The sequence below is a fragment of the Toxotes jaculatrix genome, chromosome 11 (genome assembly GCF_017976425.1).
Source record: "Toxotes jaculatrix isolate fToxJac2 chromosome 11, fToxJac2.pri, whole genome shotgun sequence".
NCBI classification, from domain to species: Eukaryota; Metazoa; Chordata; class Actinopteri; family Toxotidae; genus Toxotes; species Toxotes jaculatrix.
This window is the reverse complement of record NC_054404.1, coordinates 7,181,463-7,199,280: the sequence shown is the minus strand read 5'-3', so window position 1 is coordinate 7,199,280 and position 17,818 is coordinate 7,181,463. Positions and strand designations below refer to the sequence as shown.

At 40.0% G+C, this 17,818-nt stretch overlaps 2 protein-coding genes across 3 annotated transcripts in view; both read right to left on the bottom strand.

Moving 5' to 3' along the window:
* Positions 1-9,123, bottom strand: part of LOC121189655 (equilibrative nucleoside transporter 1-like) — a 30,815-nt gene extending 21,692 nt beyond the window's left edge. Inside the window, exon 1 of the mRNA XM_041050010.1 lies at positions 8,994-9,123. The gene's annotated coding sequence lies outside the window, so the exon portion shown is untranslated. The remainder of the gene's footprint in view (positions 1-8,993) is intronic.
* Positions 9,124-12,928: 3,805 nt separating this feature from the next.
* On the bottom strand, positions 12,929-16,004 carry LOC121189219 (zinc finger protein 37 homolog). 2 transcript variants are annotated; one of them, XR_005894851.1, is made up of 3 exons: positions 15,770-16,004; positions 13,273-14,800; positions 12,929-13,171 (listed from the first exon to the last, which is right to left on the bottom strand). XR_005894851.1 is itself a non-coding variant. In XM_041049134.1 (2 exons), exons 1-2 carry the CDS (start codon positions 15,954-15,956, stop codon positions 13,797-13,799), a joined length of 1,191 nt encoding a protein of 396 aa, XP_040905068.1. In that variant the 5' UTR covers positions 15,957-16,004; the 3' UTR covers positions 12,929-13,796. The 2 variants fall into 2 exon arrangements, 1 of the variants encoding a protein (XP_040905068.1); XM_041049134.1 differs by having other exon boundaries at positions 12,929-14,800.
* Between the last annotated feature and the right edge of the window lie 1,814 nt (positions 16,005-17,818).

Sequence of the window (17,818 nt, the reverse complement as noted above, 5' to 3'; positions counted from 1 at the left end):
ATGAAGCAGCCTTGCCAAATGTATTTGAGATTTAGTAGCTTGAGGCTGTAATGTTTAATTTTTCCATTAATTTTTTGAAAAAAAAAGTTCAATAATATCTTTTGTGTTTTCCCTTTATCAGTAACCTCATTCAATAAAGCCAAAAAGTATGATCATTTACATGACATAAATGAAAGGATCTGAAACAGGCAGAACAGACCAAAGTTCACATCAATCATCCTGCACAACAGTGGGCTTATAATTTTCTTCCAATGAATCCTCATAAAATTTAGGAATTATACATCACTGACAGTCCAAATCCTGCATATGAGGAGGAGGACTGTGTGAGTATGCATGCCTCTCATTTCTACATTCTTGTGCCGTTACGTTTGAATTTAACGTGTAGCAACAGTGTTGTCCTGATGTTAGGGTCAAATCCAGAGAGAGTTGGTGTTAAATGAACACTAACTCTCATGAGCAGAAAACTGCTGCTGTCTAAAGGGGCTGAAACTTTGAGTGTGTTTAACCTCTGACCTCAACCCAACATGTGCATTTCATCATTAATTTAGAAGAAGAAATCTGAGGTCTCGGACAGTCAATTTCATTTTGTTTAATGCGTTCCCTGGTGGCAATCTCAAACCTGAAGCCTGCTCACATTTTCCCTTGGACACGATACTGAGAAGGGTGACAGATATTGGGAGAAGTGAAGATGTTACTTAGATCGAACGTGATTTTGTCACTGAATATTTGCTCTCTGTGGAGAATTCTGCATTTTTCTGTGCTGGGACACTGAACGTTTGCTTTGAGTACGCCTGGACTTTTAAAGTGGACATTGGGACTGTATTGAGGATTCCCTTTGGGATTTTGCTTTATTACGGAACTAGGTGGTGAATCGTGGGTACCTCAAAATACGGTCATGGACACGTAGAAGCCCCAAATCCAAACTGACAGCTCATTTTCTACTTATTTTATTTCTTGAGTGCTGTCTGACACTTCACCTTGCTGTAGATGACCCTGTCTGTTTTGCTTGTTTTCTGTATTTATTTATGTAAGTTTTTGTTCTGTTTAATGCAAAAAATAAAAATAAAGAACAAAGTACAACATTAAACCTGCTTGAAAAGTCATTAAATGTTGTTAAATGATATAATACACTAATTAGACTGTTAACCAGCAGTCCACTTCTGGTCCCATCCAGAGGTTGCACGACAAAATTACTACACATATAGGTTAAAGACAGCAGCTGCACTGTGATTTTGGCTATATTTACTAGTAAAATGATCAAGCAGAGATAAAGTTAGAAGCCCATCCACCTCTACTTCAGATTATATGTCAACTTAAGGCTGTCGACTCTCTTCTACTGAAAGTGGATAAGGTTTGTTCAAAAAGTTTCTAGATTTGTCACTAGGTGCTTTTTGAAAAAAAAAAATGTTAAAAAGGGCTGAAAAGTCAGAAAGTCTAGTAGCAAAAGTGCTAATTGGCAACGCTGCCTGTAAATGCCCCTTGATGATGTAATAGAAACAATGTACATCAATTCATTTTGAAAGACGGAAACAGACAATGGGGAAACTCCACTTGGTTGCTCCAGGATCACAAGCTAGTTCAGCTCCAAAAACTACAGTTCTATTACAGACAGCTGTACAGCTGGTACAACTGGATTCAGGTTTTTAATATGTTCTCAGTAATATTTGTAGTATATTAAAAAAATCATCCATCTACCCATCCATTCATTTTTCTACATCCATGACTGCTACTAGTAAATCGTTGGAATGGCTGTGTTGGATCCTGTGTTTAAATGTTCAGTGAACCAATGCCACCATCATCACTGTGTTTTTTTTTTCACTTATTGTTCCAGAAATGTATTCAGAAGGCTTAATAATTCCTCTTTGTTACAGCTGGTATGATGCAGGTGTCCTGGCACATCCTCATTCATTCTGCTGCTGTCTCATTATTATTCGTATGAGAGAGCAGCAACCGGTTAATCTTGTCATCTTGTCATCTGCAGAATTTCACAGAATTACATTTAAAGCCTCACTTCTCTCTGTCTGATTTTATCTGTGCCCTACCCACCAGCGATTTCCTTTCTGTCTCTCCCCTACTTTCTCCCTCTCTTTCTTTTTTGGAAATTGGTTAAAAGATGTTAGTACATACATTAAATCCTGACAGAGGTTATTTAGGTTCAAGCTTTTGTTACACGACTAAGCGGCAAACGAATAGCTATTTAAACAGAAGAAAACATGTCTGATAACTTAATCCAAATCAAAGCAATCACCTGCACTAAATGTTTTCAAGACCACTTTCACTTGGTGTGATGATGTGCATGTGTGTAAGCGAGTGTCAGCCTTTTAAGAGTGCATTTTTAAGTGCATTTCCTACAAGCAAATTCAGCAGAGAAGAATACTATTATTTTTATTTCTTTAGTTGTTAAAAATTCAATTACAAATTTTGTTAGATTCCAGTGGTTGTTAGGCTGTTGTTTATCATGGTACAGTCTGTACCAGCTTGTGCACATGTGAGGGTTTCATGTGTATCAGCTCATTCCTTAGCACACATACCGTGATTTACCGTACAGCTGTAGCTGTGCGTCGATGCATGTGAGCTAATGTGTTTACTTGAATGTAGGTGTGTTTGCACGCAATCAGACGTTTTATTTCACCTGTTAAGTCAGTTCAGGGAATCTGAATTCCCTGCTGACAGCCTCAGCTGTTAGAACACTTGTGGCTCCTGTGCAAATTTTGCTGTCATCTCGTGACCATCTCGAGCTCTGCTTTTCTCCTCAGTGATTTTTGCCTCTTCATCTCTCTTTTTAAAAGATCACCCTTATCAGTTCTCATCCTGGCTTTATCTTCAGCCATCCTGTCGGCCTGTCCACACATGGAAAATAATTAAACAGGGGTAACTGAGGGCAAGGTCTATTTTTTTTTTTTTTTAAAGATTTTGGAGTGCTGCCATTACCATGTTTTCTGTGGTGTGGCTACATCCATTTAACATCCTGTTTGCCCATTTGAAATCCATTACTCGATTGTTCTCTCTCTTGCTGCATGAGACAGAATGAATCATATTTTCCACTCTTATTGATACTAGTCCACTGAACCTTGACTTGTTTGACTCTCTGGAACCTTGAAGCCATCTGCTGAAGCCATCAGATCCTCAAAGACACTTTCATGCTTATTGTTATTGTTGAAGAAACAAACTAAAATTAGAAAGAAAAATAATTTGGTGTTTAATGTAATAATATTTTTAAATGTGGACAAGACATAGTTGCAAATTGCCAGTGTTAAATATTTTCCTACTTTAAAATACTATATAAAATTATATCATCAAAAAAGAGTTTTTGGCCTTGAACGCTCTTGAGGGGAGGTGGCCTCGCTGAAAAATGTTTTATATGGACTATACTTTGGTAGCTCCAGTGGACAGTCAAATTGTTCTGCGGATTATCCAGAATGAGGGGGACGCTGTTCGTAGAAAGACCTTTGCTGATGATTTTTTAACATTTTTTTGTAGTCTGGGTGAACCAAACCTTTAAAGAGTAATTTAACAACAATGCAGCAAGGTGAGAAGATAAGCCACTGGAGATCAGAAAAAACAAGACTTTCAACTGCTGTCACATTATCCTTTAAAGATTGTTATTCTAATACACTGAGACAATGCGATGAAAGTACAGATACTTATCACCTGAATCTGCAGATTTAAAGAGCTTTATAGTGAGTTTAATCTCATTGTTTATCTGTTTGGCCTGCAACTCTTCTATTTTGGTTCGCACTCACCACTCTCATAGCGTTGTTTTTGGATGTAGCAAGCAGCTGTTTTCAGTGGAAAAGCTCTAAAAAAAATCCACTGAACACTGTCTGTCCAACACCAAACTGCAGACAGACACAATTAGCCACTAGCTGATGAACATAGTGGAGAATTTAGCAGCTAAAAAGTTAGTTAAGACCAATATCAGAGCTAAAGGAGAGTGAATATTGGACTAACATTTGCCAGAAACACAACTCCAAAACAATGAATGTTGAAAATGTGTCAATGTTGTGTTAACAACTTGTTTCCACAGCCCCACAGTGAAGAAAGTGAACATTTCTAATTGTGGTCCCCCTGTTCCCCAAAGGATCCAACCCGGAGGACCTCAGATGAATGGTCTGAAGGAAACGCATTCACTGTAGTAATTTTGGTTGGAGCATAGCTAGAAATTACATTAGGACACCAAAGTCTGTGTATTAATATAACTGGTAAAGATGTAAGTCATCCCATCCTAACAGGTGCAACAAAACTGAAAGGACATTGAGGGAGATGTCAATCATGCTCAGTCTGTGCACACCCACACAGTTTTGAGAAGAGCTTGAATCAGCCAAAATAAAACACCTGTGTGGGAGTACCAAGGCTGTACAGGGCTTTTAAACTCTTACTCTTTTACACACTGCAAAACTGCTCTGAATGACAAGGACACGTGTTTTCTATGTGGCCTTATTCTGTTCCCAAACTTTGCTGTTTATTTTTTTCTACAGGCTGAGGTAAAGTCATTTCAGAGGCTGTCACCGGATCCCTGAGCTGCATGTGGACCACATTGTAGTGTGACACCCATATGACTAAGCGTGATGCATCTGCCACATGCGTGTCAACGACTGCGTTCAGAAAGTGCCGCAGGCCACAAACCCCAGTGAGAGTCACCACTCTGAAATTAAAGTCCAACAGATGGGTTGGTGAGGGGTTCAATTCCACACTTCTACATTTTTAACAGAAACCCAGACAGGGAGGGTCTAACAGTGAAACGTCAGCCTTTAGGCTTTGGCTTCAGGCTTTGGCTAACAACAAGGGATTCGAATTATTAGTAAAAAGGCAGACATGCATTGCGTGTTGTTTCAGAGTTGTAGGTCTTAATTGTGGTCCGTCTCCAGTTGTGTTGTTACAGCAGATGATCACTGAACTTGTCACAGCGCAGGATGAGGCATGAATTACCGAGTTCACAGACTAAATGTTGAAGTTAAGTTGCGGTCGTCTAGAAAATAAAGCAGTTGAGCCTGGTCGGTGTCAACATCAACAAAACCACAAACCTCAAGGAGTGTGTGACTGTCTGCTTTTGAATTTGATCTGAGCACAGCAATATTATTCCTACAGCTTCAGTACCTCAGCTGTGCAGACCCGAATCAGAGAACATGCAGGACCAACACTCCCAGGCTGTACTAACCATGACTGAATTATAAATGTTTTTAAAGTCAGAGGAACTTTCTTTAGATCTCCAGTCTTGGCAGTGTTGTTCTTTCTTTCACTTTCAGACTCTTGAGTCATGTAAAAAAACGACCTCACAGGTCTATATGGTCAGAGGACTTGTAACTTTTGGATTTAACTGATGTGGAGATAGTTCATTTTAGCCAAGAGACAGTTTATTTGATTTTAATTCCACAGAACACAGAAAATATTGTCATGGCATCCAAATCACCCTGAAAGACTTGTGGCTATAATCCTTTAAGTTTCTTCAACTCTCTGTGTGTGGTCTTGGCTCTTTCTCACACAACACAAATTTCCCAAATACATCTCAGTATCAAAAGCAAACCAGACCGTTGTTTGGTTTTTGGAAAACCCATGCCAGCAAAAGCTTAGTCAGCAGCGTGTAGTCTGAGCTGGCCAAAAGGCTGAGGTCCTGGCGTAAAGTTGCACATACAACGCTATCTTCACAACACAGCCAATCATACCAAAGAACACAAGCTCCAAACCTCTGCAGCAAAATGGAACAATCAAGGACACTTGAAAAATGCGACCACACCTTCATTATCTATGTCCAATGCCAATGTTCAGTGCCAGTGCAGGAAACAGGGTGACCTTTATGTGGTGAGGCGGAATGTGAGGGTGAAGGTCAGGGTGGTGGATGCATGGGCATGTAGCACGTCAGACTTCCTGCTGGAGACCAGAGTTCGCATCCCACAGCAGATTAATGTTTGCCTACTTATTAACCGCAACCATTTATTAACCGTAGCTGCCGGACATCGTAGAAATTGTCTCATGCTTTGGGGACTGACATTACACGAACAGGGAACAATGCATCATTCTCTGTAGCGGAATTCTGAAACATGTCAGTTATCAGTTAAAAATTATACAACTGTCATAAAAAGTCATAAAGTATCTAGGTGTAAAAAAAAGGGCTCCAGGACCACAAACAGAACATTAGGCTTAAAACGCTGGCATTGAACCTAACAATGACAATGTCAATGTTCCTGCTGTCAGTGTTGCAAGCTCTTGATAGGGCTGCTTCAGGACAGAACCACAGTGACCAAAGTCATTATAATCCCACAGAAACTCACCAGATACACACTAAAATTGTTCTATGCCACCTACAGAATACAAGCAGACACAACTGAGAGACCTGACCTGTCCATAACATGTGAAAGGAACTCCGAAGTGTTCCTCCTGAATATGAGGCTCAGCCCTCAGTCAGAGACCCCTTGGCACACGGTCATTTAGGATTATTGATTTGGATTATTTTCTAAATATTGCATTTACACTCCTAAGCGTTTGAAAAGCTCTGCCCTTCATTATGTGCAGTCAGTTTGCTTTGTGGACAGTATGTGAACAGCAAGAAACTGTTTTTGCCACTGGCAGAAATTACTATTTTATTTGAACGTTTAAAACATATGTTTCTGATTATTCCAAGGAGTTTCCCTTGAACCAACATGGGGAAGTTATGTAATCTCATCCCCTAATGAAAAATAGTTTTCTTACCCTTTCTACACGCAGTATACCACATTCTTTTACTGTGAAATATACCGTAATCATTTTAGCAGTGTGATAAATACAAATCTGTGTGAACATTTGTTGATAAAAGCCAATGTGATCCCAATTTGCCTCAGAAAACTCATATGTGTGTGTGTGTAAGATCTAAAAACAAACCTAAGCTTATTTACTTATGGAAAGTTAATGAGACCACATTCCAGTGTGTTCAAACAAACCCGATCTGTGGCAAGACTTATTTTCTGAACAAATACGCTCAAAGTATTTCACCTTAGGGATTATTTTTAAATTTGTATTTTCTTTCAGACGACTGTAGGAACTGTCTCAATGCGACCATCCCTTCCTCCTTCCTTCCCTCCACCTTTTAGGTCTCAGTTTGGTTTACGTACGACAAAACATCACACTGCAAGCAAACAAAACATCTGGACAGGCCACGTACACACATGTGAAATTAACAAATGAAAAATATTAGTGCTGAACTAGGTCATTGTGATCATCTGGAAACCATGAATGGTCTAAAAAAAAATTTAAGATATTGGATAACTGGATTGGATAACTGAAACATTTAACTTGCTGGTGGCACTTGAGGAAATGTCAGTTGATCACCAAAGTCTTTAGGATTCATCCTCCGGATGCAATCCATCTACTATTTGTTGAGATATTTCAGTCTGGACCAAAGTGGTGGACTGACCAACCAACACCGTCACCAATAAAGCCATAATGGTAACATAGCTAAAGAAGCCAAACATTCACTTGCACTTCACCTTGGGCTCTGAGGAACTGAAATTTTACATTTTATAGAATCAACAATTAAGAAAATAATCAAAAATAATAGTAAACAGATTGTTGTTGCCCTACAAAGTATAGTCTGCCCCTGTCTACTCTGCTGCTCTTGCTGTGTCCTCAATAAATCTCCTTGATTCATCAGTATTCATGACATTGTGTGCCAGAGGACATCTGGTTATAAACACAATGACGCTTGTAATGATCCAGTCTTGGTCACCTGGTTACACTCCACTGCTTCATATTACCCTGCTACATGCTGCTGCCCCTGTCTGGTTTTCAGATAGAACTTTCTAATTATAGTCGTCTAGTTGTCCCCAGACACAAGGTCCTGGAGGGAGATCAGGTGTTTGAGAGAGGGACAGTGCAACTGGGTTAAGACTAAGGCAGCGTGACAGCTAATTACAAGGCTATACCAGATTCAGTGTCCTACTCAAAGGCCTGAAAGACCCATCTCCGGCCTCTAGCCAGTGATCTTAGTTACAGGACTTCTTTCTTCTCTGCACTTCTGCTGCTTGAGGAAAACTACTTCATCTATCCTTATTTTTTCTGATTAACTGATTAAAGGGGAATACTACTATGAATATATGTGTGTAATGTCTTCATGCATGTGGAAGACATTACATGTCCTCTCCCCCCCCCCACCCCCCACACCTTTTTTCTGTATCTAATTTGCATAAGATACAGAAAAGCTGCAAATTCACTGGATTAATGTGAACTTAAAACTGTTTGCCATTTTTAGTTTCTGGAAACTGGTGTCAATAGAACGGCTTATCACTGTGAGAACAGCAGTTTTCTCAAAGTCCCAGGACCGCTCAAGAATCATCAACCACAATCCACCAACATGGTATCAAGCACACTGTTGAGAGGGGAATTCGACACAGTGTGTGTGTGTGTTTGTGCGTTTACGTGATACAGTAGTAGTTTTTAGCTCAGTGGGGTCTATTCTCGGAGGTCTTTCATGCTGTCCCCTGCTGTGGAGTGTGAGTGTGAGAGTGTGAGGAGGATCTATATTCTCACACTGTCCCTGGCCCTCAGCAACTCTGAGTCCAAAGCCAGGTCAGCTTTCAACTTCCTCTGCAGCTATCACAACAAAGGCCCGCTGGCTTACTGACACTGAGTTATCCCAAGTTTAGACCATTGAGGCAACAACACGCGTGTATGTGGGCTGTCTGATATCACATATCACGCACAGCTATCAGCTAATGCCCTTAATCAAACACAGGAGTTTGCGCACTTTCAGCGCTGATGGAGAAGTGATGCTCCAGTCGCGTCCAAGATGCGCACTGCGACTTTCTGACCGTTTGACCTTGCCACCGTTTCTAGAGCTCAACCAGCTCTCTACAATCGGCAAGAAAACATAAACATCTGCATTAACAGAGTTGCCCTGAATAGAACAACGTGTGCCCCGCCCCTCTCCCGAGCTCAGTATTTTTGGCAGGCCGTGTCAGCAATCTGAACATCGTCTTTTACTTTACTTCACTAACCCCGACGCATGAGAAACGCAGACTTACCCTCATACAACCGGCCTGCGATGCCCTCACATTTGAGCAGCACGTCGGTGCGGAGGTCGAAACGTTCAGACATGCATTCGTCTGTTTTTTCTCTCGCCTCGTTCTCTCGCAGCAAAACTCAACTCAACGATCCGCATTCGTGGGGTTGGCACAGAGAGAAGAGCTGCAGAGCTGCAGGGGGTGGGGGTGACGGGATGGGGTTGGGGGGGTGGCGGTTCTCTGACTGGTCCAGATTCAGACAAATCGCAGGCCAGCTGGTTACTTTGGATTTTTACAAATGGATCATAATCCCTGTAAAACATGCGTCACAGTCCAAAGCCAGATATTGGGTCAAAGAGAGCGAGGACATAGTGACCCGAGTCAAAAGGTCATTTTTTCATACAGCAAATCACTCAGACTCTGTAAGACCAGCACAACTGACACTGTCAGGAGATGTAATGGATCAAGGGCTTAGCCACATGGGTCCTGACGCAGCAAAGGGGGACTGATCTGTGTATTCATTTGCTTTGCTAAATGTGTTTTATCACCTGGGTTTGACTGGTAATGTGTGTGTTTCAACCGAACATTGATTGAACACAGTGACAGTAGACCTAAGTCATGGGGCAGGTGGTCAGGGTGGATGGTGGATGCACAGAACTCAGCACTCGAATACAGGGGACCAGGGTCCTCATCCTGCAAAAAGAAAAACACCTGGGTCAAAGTTATGGAAACAGTGTGATTTTGGTTCTTTGTTAATAAAGCAAACACATCCTGTCTCATGCTTCAGGTTATTGTTGGCTTCTTGTGGTATTAAACCAAGCCCACCACCAGTGCTTTGAACACCTAAACACGACCATTAAAAAAAAGTTCTGCCATGCTTTAGTTGCTGAGAGCGTGTAAACATTTTGTGACACGGCAGATATATAAACTGACACAGCACAAACAGTGCCTCAACTAGCAGACAAAAAGCTCATTAAAACAAGAAGTTCAAGTTGAGAAACCCATCACTCGCAATACAGTAGTGTTTGTTTGAAGTCTTGTGGTGCGGAGACAGCAGGTGGGTGATTGGATCTCATTCTTGTGTTCCTATCTGGGGACAACCTGAAGATCATTTGTCATCCCTTAACATCATTATGGTAATGAGAGAGGAAGGGAGTCCTGCAATACATTGAAAAAAAGGAAGAGGACAGATTAGAGTTTCATTATTGATTTTTCTTAAGAACCTCACTGTGGGGATCTTACAGCAAACTCAGCCTTCCTCTGACAGTCCACCATGAGATAGAAAGACTATATTTTACAAGCTTGTGTCCCATTTTTCGCTTATGTTCTTAGCTTAAATCATTTAGTAAACCCACACTGTGTATAAATAAGGCAACAGATGACAAGCGAGGCTTCGCTTGAGCCAGTAATCAGATCTGTAAAGGACAAGCATGTGGGGGTATGTGAGGAAACAACTGTGTTGGAAATCTTCCCACAGCCAGAACTGCAACAGCGGCATCTCTTGTTCTCTCTGCTTTTAATAGCCGAGCTCCTCACCTCATGAAAGGTCCAGCGTGTGATTTATATGTCCTGGGATTAGCAATAGAAAGTAAACAATAAAAGCAAATGCATCATCTGGCCTTCCTCAAGGTTTTTCCATGAAATAAACTGTCTCTGAGTTTACACCATGGATCTAAAGCATCTACTGCAAGAGTGTGAATAGATGGACTGTAATGTAAAAACAGACTCAAAAACATTATTTTCATTTTCCTGTCTGACAGTATCTCCTCCGTCTGACTCCCACATTTAAACAGATGTTTGAAATGACTGAAAACAATATGAAAATAACTGCTGTAACGCCCTGCTTGTATAAAAATGTATTTCCACTGCCCAAGATCCAGCCTGGAGGTGTGTTGGTGTGCATGTGTTTTTCAGCTTGTAGAGAATGACTGCCAGATGTTTGCTGTCCTCCTCCACACCAAATCCAACCCATGAGGACGATCCCTGTCAGATCTCCTCCTCCATCCATCTCTTTGCACCAGAAACTCCTCTGAACTGCCTCCATCCACACCTTGGTGTACATCTGAATTCCGCTCAAATACTTGAATCTGGCTCAGACCTGCGCAGAAACTTTTTTCTGGGCGAGTTTGTGAGTAACTCGATGACCCAGTTATGCAACCGAGGGCTAGTGGAATTCCTGCCAATTGCTGAGTACCAGCGAAATTCTTCGTAACAGGCTGTATGTGCAAAATGTCACTTTTCACACAGAGAAAAACGGCCAGTGTTACCCCTCTTCTCCTGTGTTATGAGACACTGCCTGACCCACATAAAGAAAATCCCTCCAATTCCCTTGACTAAGTTTCACATTATTTAACTCCACAGAAGATTAACCTCTTGCCCTGTTTTCTTTTTTTTTTTTTTTTCAGAAAAATGTGCTCAAAATTTGCTCAAATGGTTATAGTCTGGGTCAAACACATAAGAATTAAGTCTAGTCTAACAACATACTCTAGCTCAGGGTAGTTTGGTCTATAATTTTTATTTTTAATTTTATATGATTTGAGCAGGTCAGAGCAGCAGAGGATCTTATAAACAAATCATCTGATTAGATCTGAGTCACTGAATCCTCATTAATGCTAGACATGAGCTGACATGTGGGAAACTGTTCCCAAGGATCCAGGGGTGTTTTCTGGTGATCCTGTGTCTTTAGGGGTGGTTGCATAACCAGATTAGAGTAGTTGGTTTTAGGTTTGGGGGTCACTGAGGCCTGATTAGCTCTTTAGCTTTACAATCTAAAATCTAAATCGCCTGAAGCAGCTTCCCAAACACAGAGATTCCTGAATGAGCTCCTGTTCTGTGTGAGATTTTGAGGCCACCTGGGAGCGATCCAAGTTGAGCTTTTTAAGGCCTTCACGGTCCCACGACTAGTCTACAAAGTCATGGTGGAATGACTCAAAACATGGCGATGGTGTGAATGTAATTTTGTGGCTGCTATTCTATGAAACTGAAAAGTAATTAATAGCTGAAATAAAGTCTTTGAACAACAGTAGACCTACTGCCTGGGAACGAGAGCTTTGGACAAAACACAAAGCCTGTGGTTAAAACCTTTGCAGAAGCAGCTCCTTGACCTGAATTTGCAACCAGATGTGCAAAATGTCATGATGGTAACTTGCTGCGCTTCGTTAATAACTTACAAACACTTTTTTTTCTGTGATAAAAACACATTCAAGGGGCAAAAAAATCTTTCTCTTGTTATAAAGTTTACCTCATGTAAGAAAGCAGCAGTTTGTGTAGACTCTCTCTGACTGGCCGGATGGATGCATAGAAGCTCCTGCAGTGCCACCTACTGGTAAACCATATTCCTCTCAAAGAATCAGACAATTTTTTTGTGGCAGCTTTCCTACAGGTTTGTGAAGTTCAAAGTGCTTTACAGATGACTGGCAAGTTGATAATAAGACAGTTCAAATGTATACAGTGAAAAAAAAAGATTTAGGAGATAATAATAATTTGTAATAATAATCTGTTTCGGGGACTATCTGACTTCAGGAATGAAGACATGATGCCAAAGTAAGCACCATGAATGCAAATATCAAACAACACAAACATAAATAACAAACCAAAATAAAATAACTGGTAACAAACAACTGTCACAGTAGTGTCTGATAAACGGAGTTTCTTAATGACAAACTCCCACAAGATCAACTTATTAGTTATTGAACAATTCAGCAGCCAGGTGTGAAAGTGCTCATTTTTTTATTTGTATAAGACAATCCGCTGCTGAAGTGGACAGAAAACCTGCTGTATAAAACCTTACTTGATAAATCGTGGTTTAAGAGTGCTTCCTGTCCCAGTCTGTTCTTGGCTAACTTCTGTATAACTTCTGCAAGTCAGAGCCAAACCAGCCAAACAACACACAGATTTAACACCATTCAAATGATGTACTGTAAAAAGGAATAATGACAGAGACACTGTTTATTTTCTTGATGTTAAAAGCAGTGTTATTACCCAAAAATGTAAGAGTTTACTTAATGACTGAGTAATGCTTTCCCTTCAGAACGAAGGTCATGTCAACAGCAAGGAGGAACATATTGTAAACCTCAGGTCCCGTATTTATCAAACTGCTAACAGTGAAATGTTTTGTTAGGTCAAAGATAAAAGTAAAATACTTCCCTTTTTGTCCCAATCACAAACTTATGAAAAAATGTTTTTAAATCAAAATTCAACTTACAACTTAAAAGCAGTCTTAAATTTAAGAAAGGTTGAGCACACACCTTCTGAGATGTGTTTTGGAGTGACTGTGCAACATATAAGGAGAAACAATAACTATAATTTAAACTAAGGTAGTTTTAGCCAACTCTTTGCATTTGCCAGGATGTTACACCACTTTTTGTTTGCAGCTATCGGGGGTACAAACAACACAAATACAACTAGCCTTGGTTTTAGCTTGTTATGCATGCCCATGCATCTTCATCGTCTGCACTCATCAGTAAGTCAACAAATTGTCTTCATAACTTTTTATGATGAAAACCAGCTGTAGAATTTGTTTCCTGCTCCAGTTTGGTTTTCTTTTGAAGAGGATGTTAAGTATTTTCACACAAACAAATTTAACTTTTTAAAAAATGAAAGCATCTCTCTCAGTAAAAGAATTTTTTAGAAGAATGAAGAATATGGCAGATGTAGGATAAACTGCTCTGAGCATACGTTATTAATAATGTGATCACTGAGGAGCTGCTCTTATATTTTTGTTAGTATCTCAGTGGTCACAGGCAAGGAAGGTTTTACTCCTAGTGTAAATCTTAGAAGTTTGATAAATATGGGCCCTGGTGGATGGAAAAGATAAAAAATAAATCAGTATTTCTGAGTGTGAGTTCTTAAGTGATATTTCAGGTGTGCACTCTGTAGAAATCCTTTACCGCAAACATCACAGCGGTGTGGCCTCTCTCCTGTGTGGCTTCTCATGTGCTTCCTCAGATGGCCGCTGTGGGTGAAACTTTTACAACAGTAAGAGCAGCAGAAAGGCTTCTCGCCTGTGTGAATCCTCATGTGTATCTTTAAATCTCCTTTCCGGCTGCACTCTTTCCCACAGATATGGCAGCGGTGCAGTTTGACCCCAGTGTGGCTGGTCATGTGCTCTGCCAGAGTGGTGGTGCTCTTGCACGGTTTACCACACACTTGGCAACATTTTGAGCTCCTGTGCGATTTAAGGTGCACGTTAAGACTTTCGGTGGGCTCTAAGGTCTTTCCACACACAGCACAGAGGAGACCTGAGTCCTTTGAATGTATGCGAAAAGCATGATTTACCAAGTGATGACTGGAGGAAAAAGATTTGTCACACAAATAGCAACGATAGTCAGGGGCAACTGAATTTAAGTGAAGTAACTCAGTGGACTCTCTGGAGGTGATAACTGGAGTCTGTTCTGTCTGTGTTTGGTCTGACATAAAACTTGGAGAAGGTCTTTCATTTTCCCTCCCGTCCTGGATCTTCTCATTTTGAATCAGACTTTGTGAAGAGGCAGATGAGGCAAAAGGTGACCGTACAGTTTTAATTTCTTGCAGCTCCTGAAACTGCTCCTCACTTTCACTGTATTGAGTCTGAGGTTGCAAAGACGGTTTTGTGTCCTCCTGCTCTTGTTTCTCCCAAACACATGAATGAGGTAGGTGTAACACATCAGCATCCTTAAAGCCTCTAACCTGTTCTTCTTCTTCTTGCTGACCAGCCCAGAGCTCCTGATCTTCCTCTTTAATGTGTTGAGCCTCTGGGCCCCTCTGATCGGCACTGAGCCTCAACTCCTGCTCACAGTGATGCTGCTCAGGTGGTGTTTCCTCTTTACAGATGGACGACTGAGAGATGTCTAGAAAAAAAAGTGTGTAGTGAGAGTATAGGTATTTAATTTATTTTTATCCTGCACTGATGGATTTTTGAAAACAATATCACAACTACAATATCTCAACATGATACTTTTGTGTAACTCTGCTCTAAAGATTAGGGGTGCTGTGTTGACCCAAGTTACGTAACAGAAGACTGTAACCTTATTGCTTATTTAAACTGAAAAATCTAAGCATTTGGTGGACAAGTTTTTCACAGAGATGGTATATTGTCTCTTTTTTATTGTCCATTATTTTGTCTATTGTCTCTACAATAATTGTGATGTGGCTGATATTCAAGTTCAAGTTCAAGACTGATATTAACTTATCAACAATAACTTGGTATCAGTGTTTTAGTAGCTGCACCGACATGATAAAGAAATGTTTGAGGTAATTTAAAACAGCTCCACCATTACATAGTTTCTGCACTTGACATATTTTCAAAAAACTAATTTAATTGAGCCTTACCAAAAATATAAAGTGACATAAATAGATAAATAAATAAAATAAAAAACAGAAAACAAGTCAATTCATCATTTTCAATGTTTTTTTAACTCTCAAATATAGATATCTGTGTCAACTTCATGTCAATCGTGGTCCATCAAGTTAATAGGAAATTTTCTTATTGCCAACACTGTTTAACATTCATTATTAATAGATAAACCTATTAAAGGTTTGAATAATTGATTAACTTCAGTGCTATTTGAATTAATTCAATTTCTGAGATTCCTTCAGCATCAGTCAATTTAAATACATCAAGTCGGCTCTTGTTACTTGTGATGGGTTTATAATCATTAGATTTACAGTTTATAAAACTAATGACACAAAAAAGAAAAAATAAATAACACAACACTGACACGTAACGTAGAGATAACGCACCTTTGTCTTATGCTACAATTATTCTTGTCCACTCTGACAATAACAAGTGTAAATAATAATAATAATAATAATAATACCTTTTTTGTGGTTGGACACAAACTCCAGCAGCAGACCTCTGAGCCGCTCAATCTCCTGTTTAGAGCTTGAAGCCTCTTCTTCATATTTCTCTATCGTCTGTTCAAACACCTGAAATATTTCCTCGGCGGCAGCGGTCAGTCGCTCCTTCACGAACGCCCTGAGAAGCAGCGGAGGAGACATTTTCATATCACCGGACGGCAGGATTTTACGGAGTCCGTTTTCTGCGGTGTTAGCTGTCGGGCTAAGGAAGTAACCAATAAACAAACCACAGGACGCATGTCAGAGATCTGCTGCCTCCTGCAGGACTACTATGTAAGTACAATCAGGAAAATGTACTTAGTGTATTAAAAGTAAAAGTACTCCCTGAGTGTTATACTGTTATCTGTTATATCATTATAATATTGGTACTCATGCATCAGTGTGTAAATAGCTTTTTACTGTAGTAGTTGGTTGAGGTGCAGCAATTTTTAATTATTATATTTAATTATTCTGTTTAGGACTGCAGCTAATGATTATTTTCACTGACAATTATTTTCGACTATTTCGACTTTTAGAACTCCAACTGTCAGATATATGTAATGAAGGAAAAAGTACAGTGTTTCCGGTGGTATAGAGGTATAAAGTTTCATGAAAAGACCTAAGTACAAGTACCTCAAACCTGTTCTTAAGTACATTCACTCAGGTACCGTATTTACGTCCAACACCAACAAATAACACAAATAACAAGTTCAAAATCAGACAATAAGAAACGTCACATAGGCATTCAGCAGATCTAACAGACAATATGAGGAAGCAATACAGACATTTGTGAGGGATGGAGGGAGCAAATAACACAGTGATGCAAATGCAAACATTAAATTCCCACACTCTCATTTCTGATAGAGACCTCAGACTGAGGCCTCGTCTCCTCTTAAAAAGGCCCTTCTTCAGAGGAGCCCGAGTCGTGACCTGTGTTCGCTGCTCCCTCCGCTACCTCTTGTCCACCCACTTGACCATCTGTCCCACGCTGAGCTCAAAGGAGATGAAAGGACAGTCGTGATGTGAGCTGTACCTTGGCACTGTGCACCTCCATCTGCAGCAGGTACATAAAAGGCACAAACAACAACAAGTCTGCAAAAAAGAAAAAAAAAAGTTAAAATGACAAAGAATTAATGGCTCATCAGAATTTAATTTCTGTTGTTTTGACAAACAACATTTTGTATTCTGGGTTCAGAAAATCGACAGGTTTTATTGTTTTATGTTGCCCCTCAGAATGGAGCCATCATAAAGGAAGGAGTGTAACCATGTTAAACTGGCTCAAATTTAGGTGCAGAAGTTATAGTCATAGTGCTCCATGATGTGGGCAGGAGGGCACTTGCATGCATTTTTTATCACCACCAGAGGGAGTCAAATAATTCAAGATACAACACATCTAAAAACAGCTTCAAGTTTAAAGCTTCACAACGTGTTGTAATCAAATGCCTGTGGCCCACTGAGGGAAAACACTGCAATATTGTTGAGTCCAAAATCTATTGTTTGGTCAATAACATAAAATCTACTGTGGTTTATGTGCTTGTGTTTGAAAATGGCAACTGTGACAACTTCGCATACTTAAATATAAAAATTTGTCTACATTTTCATATGTGGAGTAGTTTGACCCTGACGGATTAAGTGGTAGAATAATAAAGAAAATAAAAGAATAATGCCTCGGGTAATGAACCATTTTTTTGAATCAGGTGTCGAAGCTCTAACAAAGCCTCGATCAGCCATCACTACTCCAGTCATCAATGGAGTTTTTTGGTAAGGACTGGCCTTCGCTCACGGTGCTGCTGTGTGTCCCACAATACAACATTGCACAGTGACCGAGTGATTTTTATTTTTTACTTTTATAGCTGTTTGTCAACTTCTTGTCGGTAAGCAATAGACTTGATGGAAAGGGAACCTGATCTCATCTTTGTGAAGGAGTACTTAAAAAAAAAAACCCCAAAACAAATCATTGAAATCCTGATAGTTTCTGTGATTTAACTGCATTTATTCTAATTTAACAGTTGGAGTTTCTGAGGACAGCG

Excerpts from the sequence above, each read along its gene's own strand:
- LOC121189219 (XM_041049134.1), bottom strand. The coding sequence starts at position 15,956 with ATGAAAATGTCTCCTCCGCTGCTTCTCAGGGCGTTCGTGAAGGAGCGA. Across the intron at positions 14,801-15,769 it reads TGTGTCCAACCACAAAAAAG|ACATCTCTCAGTCGTCCATC; the intron begins GTATTATTATTA and ends TTTTTTTTCTAG.